Source organism: Vitis riparia, chromosome 2 (genome assembly GCF_004353265.1).
Source record: "Vitis riparia cultivar Riparia Gloire de Montpellier isolate 1030 chromosome 2, EGFV_Vit.rip_1.0, whole genome shotgun sequence".
Lineage (NCBI taxonomy): Eukaryota > Viridiplantae > Streptophyta > Magnoliopsida > Vitales > Vitaceae > Vitis > Vitis riparia.
Window position 1 is genome coordinate 16,069,313 of NC_048432.1, and position 12,267 is coordinate 16,081,579.

At 36.3% G+C, this 12,267-nt stretch overlaps 2 protein-coding genes and 1 long non-coding RNA gene across 3 annotated transcripts; 2 read left to right on the forward strand and 1 right to left on the reverse strand.

The window, feature by feature from the left end:
• The first annotated feature begins 491 nt into the window (after positions 1-491).
• LOC117906766 (RHOMBOID-like protein 2) lies at positions 492-4,293 on the forward strand. Its single transcript, XM_034819949.1, has 5 exons — positions 492-982; positions 2,341-2,504; positions 2,758-2,921; positions 3,106-3,356; positions 3,888-4,293. The coding sequence occupies exons 1-5, from the start codon at positions 687-689 to the stop codon at positions 3,997-3,999; spliced, it is 987 nt and encodes a 328-aa protein (XP_034675840.1). The 5' UTR covers positions 492-686; the 3' UTR covers positions 4,000-4,293.
• On the forward strand, positions 3,363-3,630 carry LOC117906773. The gene is made up of 2 exons (XR_004649891.1): positions 3,363-3,456; positions 3,575-3,630. It is a non-coding gene; the product is annotated as an uncharacterized LOC117906773 (long non-coding RNA).
• A 3,034-nt stretch (positions 4,294-7,327) lies between the features above and the next one.
• Positions 7,328-11,589, reverse strand: LOC117933968. The gene is made up of 4 exons (XM_034855556.1): positions 11,039-11,589; positions 9,131-9,331; positions 8,482-8,559; positions 7,328-8,400 (listed from the first exon to the last, which is right to left on the reverse strand). The coding sequence occupies exons 1-4, from the start codon at positions 11,468-11,470 to the stop codon at positions 7,627-7,629; spliced, it is 1,485 nt and encodes a 494-aa protein (XP_034711447.1). The 5' UTR covers positions 11,471-11,589; the 3' UTR covers positions 7,328-7,626.
• Between the last annotated feature and the right edge of the window lie 678 nt (positions 11,590-12,267).

Below are 12,267 nucleotides of genomic sequence, written 5' to 3' on the forward strand. Positions count from 1 at the left end.
ATCATAAGAAAAGGTCCAAATGAAAAGCCAATTCACCACCCAAGTTGAAATTATTTAATATTAATTCCACGTGGCACAAACCTCAAACACATCACTCATTTTGCCCTTCAGACTTGAAACCGTGTGGGCCCATTGCCCTCTTCTAAAAGACATGAAAATGGGAGTTTGTCCATTTTAATAACTGAAATAATATATTTAATAATTAGAAAATCATAAATAAATAATTTTATTTCTTTTACGAGGGAGATTTTGGGTATTATGTAAATAATTTTTTTTTTATTGTAATGTGATTAATATGAATTTAAAAGAAATCGATAATTATATATAAAGAGTCCAATAACCGAATTTATGTGAAATAAAAATAAAATAATTATTGAATAGGTAAGAAAGAGAAAGGGTAAAGAGGTAATTTGAGGTGGGTCTTATCGTCTGGGTTGGAAGCCTACAGGGGTGCGTATATCACACCATCACCATGCTCTTTCAACGGTTAAATCTGCAACCCCACAAATTTTCTCTCTCTGTTTCGTCTGAAACTTCCATTCATTGAAGCCTTCACCGATTCACTTCCAAGCTACTTCTTAATTCACAATCCTTTTTCTCTATTTAAATACATTATCTCTGGTAGATTTAAGCTCAATACAGCGATTGCGGAGCCAGTTTTTTTTAGAGAGAAAAAGAGGGGAAAAATGGCGAACGAAGATCTGGAGAGGGGAGGTGGAATGAAGAACAGGGGCAACAACGGCCACCCACCGGGCTACTACTCCTCTACGTACTATGCGGAGGCTTCCGAGACTCACTGGACTTCGTGGTTGATCCCCATGTTTGTTGTAGCGAATGTCGCTGTTTTTGTGGTGGTCATGTATGTCAATGACTGCCCTAAGAAGAATACCGGGATTGAGGGGGCTTGTGTTGCTAAGTTTCTTCGGAGGCTCTCGTTTCAGCCTCTCAGGGAGAACCCTCTCTTTGGCCCCTCGTCTTCTACGTGAGTTTTCCGCAATACCCATTTCCTAATTTGTTTTTGCTTTGGATTGGTTCATTGATTTGGTGTTTTGTGAATGGGTTTTGAAATTTATGGGTTTCGTTAGATATATATTTTTTTTTTGAAATTTCTTGTTGGTTTATGTTGAACTGATTTTTGGGTTTGTTCTGCATGAGTTTTGGCTTCATGGTTTTCCGAAAAATTTCCTTTCTGTAAGGTTGTCCTTGGAAAATTTAGTTTGATTTGATTGTGGCATTCCATGCTATATGCTTGGAACGAGTCTCAATTTCTGCTATTGCTTGTTCTGTATTTACTTGGGTTGACTTCAAGTATATGATTGGGAGAATGAGTTCATTTTTTCTGTGAAATTTTTTGGCATCTAGTTAAGAAAATCTTCGTGCAGGTCGGTCTTCTTATTCAGTTTCGTGTTAGTGTGTGTCTTTGTAGAAACACCCACCTTATGTGTTAATCTGCTTAGACTGATTCTTGTTGACCTGTATAAAATCCTTTGGTCAATTTCAAAACTCTTCATAGTTCATGGTTAAAATCATACTGATTTTCTATACCCTTGGAATTCTAATGAGATCCATAAGTTGGTGGGTCTAATTATTAGATTGTAATTACAGGCAAAGTGGGAGAAAAAATGGAGCGTACTATAGATGAGACTGACCACTTTCTTTTTATGTTTTGGTTCTCTCTGTTGGTTTTCATCTTCTTGTATTATGAAATTTTTGGTTGATAAATCTTATTGTTCATGTTGGATCATTTTTCTCTGGAGAATTGAGGCAGGCTGAAGTTATTAGATATTCAGTCCAAGCCATCAAAACTCAATAGGAGGCTTCATTTCCTACCCTCCCTAGCTTTAAGCTTGTTGAAGTTTGACAAGAATAATCTTTATCTGGAAAACCATGAGAGCCATCATCAGACCTTCTGTTGGGCTGTTGTAATTGGTAATCCTGTTGGTGCTCAAAAGTTTGAATACATTGAGCATGAAGACAATCTTATAAAATTGCTAGTTGTTATAAAAAATTGAGGTCATGTCTTGATTATCATAATTTCTTGGTCAAAGATTGTTTAATCATTTTGTGACAGATTGAGTAGAAAGTATATGCCAGTTATGCATATTTTTCATTGACCAGTTCAGTGTAGTTTTTTTGCTGGGAAGGAGAGATGTGAATATATAAGTTTGAGTTGAAAAAAAGCAGCTCATAGTTTGGTTTTCCTTCTGCTTGTTTTCTGTTGTTTTTTTCTTTCCCCCTCTGTTTGAATTTTGATTACGTCTGATTGTTTATCTTTAGAAAAATCAGGAATACTAGAACTCATTTTTATCGATTCTTAATTTTTGTTCTACCCTTGTGCAGATTGGAAAAACTGGGAGGTCTTGAGTGGGACAAGGTAGTTTATGGGGATCAAGGATGGAGACTGGTCACTTGTATCTGGTTACATGCAGGTGTTATACATCTGCTTGCAAACATGTTGAGCTTAGTCTTTATTGGGATTCGCCTTGAGCAACAATTTGGATTTGGTATGTGGTGTTGTTCTTTCCTGCTGCTGGAGTATTTCTGCTTATCCCTATTTTGAATTAATGAAATTGTAGGATTGCCTATATTTGCATGCCAAAAAAAATTTATACATGGACTTGACTTAGGTGGTTAGGCAATGATTAATATACTAATGACATGGAGCTTTTCTGATATTGTGTTTTATTGTCTTGAATATTTTGTTATGACTTTATGTATCCTAACATTTTTCTTTTATTTTGGGGATATAACCTGCAGTGCGTATTGGAATAATCTACTTGGTGTCTGGATTTGGTGGGAGCATTCTCTCTTCCCTTTTCATTCAACGCAATATCTCTGTGGGTGCGTCTGGTGCTCTGTTTGGACTTCTTGGAGCAATGCTTTCAGAGCTTATTACCAACTGGAGTATTTATACCAACAAGGTGACTGCTGCTAATCCTTGATTTACCTTTTTTTTTTCCTTTTGCGTGTGTGTAGTTGGGGTGGGGGAGATGTTTTTCACTCAAGTTGTTGCTCTAATTATTAATTTGATTTTGAGGCAGGAAGTTTGAAGAAGATTGTTTAGATTCTTGGCATTTAACCTTTCCTCCTTACTTGCTTTTGTAGGCTGCAGCTCTGTTCACACTTGTTGTGATCATTGCCATTAATTTAGCAGTTGGAATTCTTCCTCATGTTGACAATTTTGCCCACATTGGAGGATTCTTGACGGGATTCCTCCTTGGCTTCATTTTGTTGCTCCGACCCCAGTTTGGGTGGGTGAAGCGCCAGCATCGTCCAGCTGATGCCCATGTCAAATCCAAGCACAAGGTTTATCAATACGTGTTCTGGTTGGTTGCGATGGCTTTACTGATTGTCGGGTGAGTTCTGCACTAAACCCTAATTTAACATCTGGCATCCCATGGAAATAAATTTTCCACCCATCTCCTTCAACACTAGAAGGCACAATCCATCTTTCAGGTAGTGCCAACAGATATAAAAGAGACAAAGTAAAACCCTAATTTAACATCTGGCATCCCATGGAAATAAATTTTCCACCCATCTCCTTCAACACTAGAAGGCACAATCCATCTTTCAGATAGTGCCAACAGATATAAAAGAGACAAAGTAATTGTAAAATTCTGAGCATCACAAAAAAAAAACTGAATACAATATGAAGATTGATTCATCTCAAATGATGTGAAAAATAAAATTTACCATTTCAGGTGTTACTTAAAACATGAAAAGAACAATATCATTTGTCCAAGAGAATCATATGCCCTAAAAATTGTTTGCCATTTGCTTATCTTTAGTTTGTATTATTTCCAGTAGTGAGTTTAACTCTGTAGATTACTGATTATGAATTGCTTGGACACAATCTAATTTGCAATCTCTTCTGTTAAACCCTACAGATTTATTGTTGGGTTGGTGATGCTGTTCAGAGGAGAGAATGGAAATGATCATTGTAGCTGGTGTCATTACTTAAGCTGTGTGCCTACCTCTAAATGGAAATGTGACAACTGATGGAACAGAACAGTTTTCAACATCTTACTAATTTCACACTTGTGTGTCTTCCTTCATCAGCTTCCTTCCTTCATTCTTTTCTTGTTTTATTTTTATATTTTTTAATTTTTTTCACACTGGTGTGCTTTCTTGCGTGTAAATTTATAGTTCCTGATATTTAAAGCATATTTCTGTAGTTGTCTTTGGACAGAAAGGAAGTGTTGTTTTCTTGGATTCACATGGGAATTTTTTCCCATCATATGGACACTGACCTAGTGATTACAGAATAAAGTTATTTCAATGTATTTCAATTTAGCTGGGTGCTTACATTAATTCACAGAGAATAAGGCTAAGCCCAACTCATTCTAGCATCCATTGATAAATCCAACATTGAAATGAAGGGCAAAATTCGGGGTAACAAAATTTGATATGATTTGTCAATAAAACTTAATATGTTTTTCACGCCCACACGAATTTGATACATATTCAATAGTGGTGTTGATTAACGTAATTATAATCATAACTTATTTAACTCATTGACTCGTAACCTCTTTTGAGTGAAGAAGACTAGGGCTTTGTATTAAATAAATAGTTTAACTGCTATTTATTTAATAATTAGATCGTATTTGTGTCATATTTGAGTTAACCTATTTAGTCGAATGTTTAAGTTTTTGATATAATGCAAACACGATGCACTAACATGAATTGTCTCTGCAAAACTGGGAGAGGGAGTGAAGGGACCCCTACTAAAACTACTGGCCCCTGATGCTGCTGGATGGAATTGAGGGCTATCAATAGCAGTGCAGAAATGCCTTCCTCTACCTCCTGATAGAATCTCAAAGGGCACGAAGATTGACTTCAGAAGAGGCTGGACTGGGAATTGTTTGATGGGTGGTTGAACATTTCCAAATGGAAAAGCCATAACCATCTAAATCCCATGACAAAGAATAAAGAGAAGATGTTACTACACAAATGGACTCTCCCATCTCGTGCATGCATCAACAGCCCCACATATCAACAAATTTCATAGAATCAGCTCTTCCCTCATGCTTTTCTTCATTTTTGCGAAGCATGCATGAAATCTTTCAATCCTAAATTGAAAATGGTTTTTAAAAAGTAATTTTATAATGTTTTCTAAAATAAAAGTGTAAATTAGAATGCTATGTATTTTCAAATATTTCTTGAAAATATCTTTTATTTGTATTACTTTATTTTCAATTATTTCTCATATTTATACTATTATTTTTTTAAAAACCCTGAAAAAATTGAAAATAATTAAAATATATTCTCAAGAAAATCTTGGTTAGAGTATCTCCATGCTACAAAGCCATGACCAAATAGGGTACTATTGCCTAAAAAACATTTTTATTGACAATATTAGAGCTACTTATAATTGTTTGTTATAAAAGAAAATATTAATGAAAATACTCTCAATAGGAAAAAGATTCAAATGAAACATGAAGTAAAGGAACATATGAAATTAATAAAAACTACTAAAAAGTTAGGGTCTGTTTGATTGCTGTTTTTGAAAACTGTTTTGAAAAATATTTTTTAAGAACAGTTTTTTGTGTTTTCAGAAAAAAAAAAAATTGTGTTTGGGAGCTGAATTCTAGAAAATAGTTTTGTTCTCAAAAAAAAAAAAAAAAACACATGTTTAATTGAGTTAATAAAAAAAAAATAGATTAAGTAAAACAAAATCATGATTGAAAGTTATTTTTTTTAATTGATAAAGTGTTTTCTTCCATTAATTTGATATTATAAATATATAAATAATTTTAATGTACACAATTCATTTAAATTTTAAAAAAAATTATTCAATTTAAAATTTTTTACATCAGTTATAATTTTCTTAAACAAAAGATGACTTTGTTATCATGTGTAAGTATATTAATTTCAATAATTTAAGAAAGAAGAAAGGGTTTGCGGGTGAGGGTGTGGTGGTTGGGTGAAGCTCACCTTTGTGGAAACACAAAAAACAGCTAATAAAACACAAAAAGAAGGAAGAGAAAACACGAAAAACAATCTATTATTTGAACAGTGAAAAACACAATAAAAACTTTTTTTTATTGTTATAAAAAAAGTGGTTTTTGAGAACATAGAAAACACAAAAAAACAAAAACAAAGCCCCTTCCCCAAACAAGTTTTTTGTTTTCAAAAACAAAAAATAATTCTTGAAAACATGAAACAAATAGACCGTTACATTCTAGTCCTCGTGATGTAAGTTGGCATAAAAGTCAGGAGGCTCATAACCGTGCCTTTGAATTTAATGGCTCTTCTATGGCATCCCATGTTCTATTAAAAAATAGCCAAATAGAGAAATAAAGGGAGAAGGAAGGTGGCTGTATATCCTTGGTTATGAATTATCCTATGAAAAACCAAAGGGTCCATCTCTTACAAGTTTCAATGTCCCTTATAATGCAAATGTACACAACCCATGTGGTACTGAGAAGTATGAGGACATTTAATAGGACAAGTACCCTACCAAGCCCACTACGTATTGTCCTTCTCCATCCATCTTGTAGTGGGTTTTGAGGCTAAATGGGCATGTGGGTCTTGTTCAATTGTCCATTATTGCCCCCCCCTCTCTTAACCTCATCCCTTGGCACCTCTCCTAAAATTCTCTTGAGATGCCCCACACTTCATCTCTTGGGCATGTTTGCCATCAACAAATCAATTATAGTAGTCATATATTAAGGAGTGTTTTCATGTAATGGTAACTACTAATGAAGTTGAAAAAGAATATAAGAAGAAACTTTCATGTACTAATATATCAAATGTTTGGAGAAATAGTCTTCCTCCGGTGGTTGATGGGTTGAAATCATAGCATAGTATGAGTCCCGAAGATTCATTAAATATTTTGCTAGATTAAGAACAAAGTGAAGGCATTCATTAATAAACACTTAATACAAGCATTGATTGAAGGAATGCAAGGGAGGAACGTAAGTAGACCGGCATCTATAGTCAGCATTGAAGGACCTTTCACCGACATTTTGCCTTTTAAACTAGAGAATTTTCCCTGCTATTTGATGTCATCGCCATGTGGGGTGGCCCTAACCCTAACTGCCATGACTCATTAGTGATTAAAAGGAAAAAGGAGAAAAGTGGAACTACATTTTCAAAGTGGTCTAGAGTGATGTGGGGAAAAGGGGGTAGTCCTTCATTTGAGTGCTTTGTTTTGCAGTCCATATAAGCCCCAAAAAAGAATAATTCTGTTTTTGGCCTACTCCCATTGAAACCAACCTTTTTCTAATTCATCAATGATTCAATATTTCAAGAGAGAAAATTGAGTCTGAAATTGCACCATGGATTCAGCTCAATCATATCGCATATTATTACGTTAAACCCGAAGTTCAAAAGAAAAGGAAGCAAAAGAACTTGATTATCTCAACACCTTTTGGGCAGGATTTCATGAGTGATGTACTTGAAGTAGCATCTACTTACTACAAAGGTACTTACAGAGTTCTTAATATTGAGTCAGATTCAAGAGTAACCCTAAGATATTGATTCACAAACAAAACTCTCAACTCTTACCTTCCCTTTAGCAATAAACAAAACAAGTGTTACTAAATACATTAGTTAGCCAGATTAGAAGATAAACTAGATTAACAGAAAAAAAAAAAAAAAAACCAAAATCCTTCAAACTTAATTCTAATATCTGCTGTTGCTAATCCCACCACTGAGACCAAAAGCTTCACTTCTTATTGGCATTCCAAGTCTATCCAAGCGTCCAGATCCAGGATATGCTTTGCTGGTGAAGTTGGCATGCATTGCAGATACCCTTTGTGCATTTGACCTTGAATCACCAAATCCATGAACAGAATACCTCTTTGTTGAACTAGATCTTTCGTATTGAGGCCTTTGTTTTGGGGCACTGAAAGACCTCGCTTTAGCCTTCGACGATTCTGTGTAAGCCATGTAGTTTGGATGGTCTGAGTAACCACTCAGGTAGCTTCTTGAGCCATCGCTCTTGGTGGGAGTGAAGGGACCTCTCCTTGAACTACCAGCTCTTGATGATGCTGAATAGAACTGTGGACTATTATCAGCAGTGCAAAAGGAGCCTTCTTCAACCTCCTGACAGAATTTCAAAGGGCTTAAAGATTGAACTTCGCAAGATGATGGGCTGGGAACTGTTTGATGAGTTGTTGAATCTTTTGAAGTAGTAAAGCTATGACTGATTTGATCTGAAGCCACACCATGATGAGAAGATTGAAACAGGTTTCTGCGTTTAGGAGTGAAATTGGGTTTCCCTGTATCAATTTCCAGTATCTTGTCACTCTTTTCATCATCTGTTGGACCGGCTCTTATTGAGGACCCTCGTTGGTCCCATGATCCTTCATCCAGTCTACGGTCTGACCAGTTCCTACTCAAGTGAGTTTTGTCTTGATCAATGATGTTCCTGCCACTCGCCTTTGAGCTATTTCTCTGTATTTGTTGGAGTAGCATTCAGTGGAAATTGTTTTACATTTATATAGCACTTACCAATCCAAAAATGACAGCACATACCTTGAGCATAGAAGACTGGTCTTGTTTCATATTCTTTGCCCGAATAGCATGTTCAAACTTTTCAGGGGTTGCAGGGCCCTGCATACAGAAGATATATTTGGTTTGTAATACTAAAACGTAATGGTTGAATCATATCCTGTTCTTCATTCTAAAGTAACAGGTAACTGCTAAAATCATCTTGACTCAATTTCCCGTGATTGGCGGAATGAAACCATGCACACATTATCGTTGCAGAAAAGCAATTGACTTACAAATAATTGACAATATTATTATATTTTAAAATTTTAAAATCTGCCTATGCAAAGAAATTAAGAAAACCTTCTTCAAATGATTACACATATAAAGTGCTTTATATAATAAATTAATTACAATATTTACTCTAAATCCAGTTCATCTACTTTTCATGTCTAAAATTTCTGCGTCACATGGTGCCTTTCAACCACCTTATCATATTTTCTTACAAGGATGACTTCAAATTTTCAAATCAAGGATCAAGACATCATTGAAAAGTTATGCTATAAGAAAAAGTCTCTAAGCTACAAAGGTCCATAAAGTATAGAGCTTTATTAGTAAAAGAAACCACTGAAAGAGACAACTGAATAAACTTAAATTTAAATGACATGGAGGGAAAGTTGAATTTTTTGCTTACAGGGTGGTGGAATTGAGAAGACTTGCCACTTGAATGTGATGATTCAGAAATCTGGGCTCGTCCCGCGCGTGCTCGAGCTTGAGCTTTCACCAAAGCCTGCATGCGTCGTAACATATCTGCAGTTTGCTTCCTCACAATGTGGCCTCTCACCAATGCCTGTAGCTTCACCAATGCTTTCAATGCTCGCAATGCCCTTCTCGCCTACAAGAACACCCACAAAGGTAAGTAAACAAAACCCGATTGTAATCATAAAGCAATCAAGCATCTGATAAAGTCAGACGTTGGAGACAATAACAAGACAATTCAGCAACAATGTGCCACTACCACACTGGATAATGTATCGAACAACTTTAAATTGAATAGCACTTTGTAAAATGATGGCGCCAAGCAAAATCCCTTGCACACAATAATATGAAAATTGAAAGGTAAAAAGAGGTGCCTTGGAGAAACCATTTTCTCTCTCTCTCATAACATAGTCTCTCAGTGAAAGTCTGACATTGAAGAAGACAATGACATCTCACTAGCCGTCCTACACAAGAAAGAAAAGCAATGCACGAGCCTGAGTCTAGCTTCTCCTAAAGTAATCAGCCAACCCCAGCTTTTTCCCAAAAAGACATACAAATACTCTTTAAGAAACACATACGGTACCTATGTTTGTGGTGATCCAGACAACCCAACAATTGCCTCGCTGCACCCAAAGCCCCAAAAATGTAAACTATGGGGAGAGACTGACTTCAACTCTTGCTCACCCAATTCCAAAAAAAGATTTATCGCTTTTTAATTGCCACGACATCACTATTTCAACACATAATACAATAGCATGATTGTAATTTTTGGCGAAATATAGGGCATTTATGGGATTCAATTTGTGCCCAGAAATTAAATAGTCAAGAATGAACTCATCCTCACTGTACTGAATAAATAAGGCCATTAAAATTGGGGAGGGTAGAGAAGGCGTAATTACAGAACTGATCCCAGAATAGGAAGTAAATGGCGCAATCAGCCTCCGACTCAAGATCATTAACTCGATGTACAGAGAAGGATTCTGAATCTTCAATGGTGAAAGCGCCATCACAACGGAAATATTGCAAAATAAACCGATTGGGAAAACATTGAGAGGAGGGTCCACACGGGGTTCGATGCCTACCTATCGGTGCAGGTTAGCCATCACCAACCCAACCATCTTCCCATCTTCTTCCAATTAGGTGCTGGTGGTGGCCATTGTGGAGTAAGAATCCAATAATTAATAGGACTATTATTGGAAAGAGTAAATGCCCTGTTTGGTACTCAAACATTTTTTAGTTATTGTGGTTTTGAGAAAACGACGAAGATGAACAACTCATCACACTGCCCAACCTGCTAAACGACGTCGTAAAGAAGGCTCAAGAACTGATGCATCTAACCGACACACAGAAGGGAGAGGTGGTCACTGTATCTGCGGCTTCCGCCTCGGCCATATTGATTTTCCCGAGACTAGCAGCCAAACGCTGCCTAAATGGAAAAAAATCTATTTTACGCTGAACCCAATTTTTTTTTTTTTTTTTTGTTCAGAAAGTGAAAGCACTGAAGATATCAATCTGATAATCAAAACAAACATTACAAATGAAGTGTTTTTTAAAAACAAAAAATAAAGACAAAAATTGTTTGGATACGCAACAGAAAAAAGCAGATTCTCCTATCGAAGGATTAAGAGAAACATTTGTTTTCAAAACAGAAACCCCATCATGGCTTCAGAGTTTGGGAAGCAGAGAGGAAGAAGCAGATGAGAGAAGAGAGCAGTGATACTTCGTCGGCCTCTTCAACCACAGCTAGAGTGACTGTGATGCTGTGGCATTTCAGAAATTTTGTCGAAATTCAAAGGCCAATTGATAAAGCATTGACGAAGAGGAAGAGAAACAGAGTACCAACCAGGTAACCACGGAAAAGGGATTGAATTTTTATAACAGCCCACTCTTCTCGCGCCGAGAAGCCAGCGCTAACGTACGCCGAGGGAGCCGCGGACCTCCCGCTACTGGTGAGCCTCACCACCGCAGCAGCGGCCTGAGCTGCAGCTACGGCGGCCTCCGCTACCGCAGCGGTGGCAGCCGCAACTGCAATCGCGTGCTTGTTCGGATCAACACCGTCTGCGTACGCCGAAGGCGGATGCGGTTCTCCGTACAGCGCTCCTCTGCGGTCATTAGCGTGTCTGGTGTGATCCTTCTCTCTGTATGATCTCACGAAACTCCACCTCCGCTTCACCGACTTGTCCAGGCGAGCTGGTGCCGGAGCCGGGGTCGGCGCCGGTGAATCAGTCTTCTTCAGGCCGAGGAGTCCACGAAACCACTTGGATGCTTTACCCATTTGTCAGTGCCGGAAAACCGCTAGCGGTTTTGGGAGTTGAACTTGAGGTCGCATTTCCAGAAGCATAAGAAAGAGAGACTGAAATGAGAGAGGCCGTGGTCCGCCCGTGGAGTGGGAGATAAATACTTGTGAATGTATAAATACGGAAAATATAGGTCCAGCTTGTGAACAAGAAAATAAAAATGAATTATGAGAATAGATTGCGAGACTGCTAATCCTACTCTCGTCGTGGCGCGTGCAGTCCCTCTTTCCTACCAAATTGATACAATCAAGGAAACAAGGCTCCAATGCGCATACTCAATCCTCCACATAGACCATAGCTCAATCAATGTAAGGTTGATATGATTTTCCATTTATTTCAGATTAAATATATTTAAATCAAATTCGAATTAATATTTAATAAATAGAATATTTATATCATAATAATTTAATCTTAATAAACTTATTTAATAATAATAGGGATTAAATTTATTGTAAACATAATTTATTTAATCCATATTTGATTCATTTAAAATTTTATTTTAAATAAATAGATTCATTATGTTATAAACATATTATATTGGAAGGTTAATTAAATCGATTCAAAGAGTAAGGTGATGTTTGTTTTTTAATTGAATGTTTTTTTTATTTATTTAGATAAAAGTAGCTTATTAATGTCAACCAATATAATTAAACTAAATTTATTGATAACAAATTCATTTTACTAATATTAATTGATATCAACATCTTATTTTTAACTAAATATAAAAAATCAAATATTTTAATTTTTTTTATTCGATGAAAAACAAAAATTTACC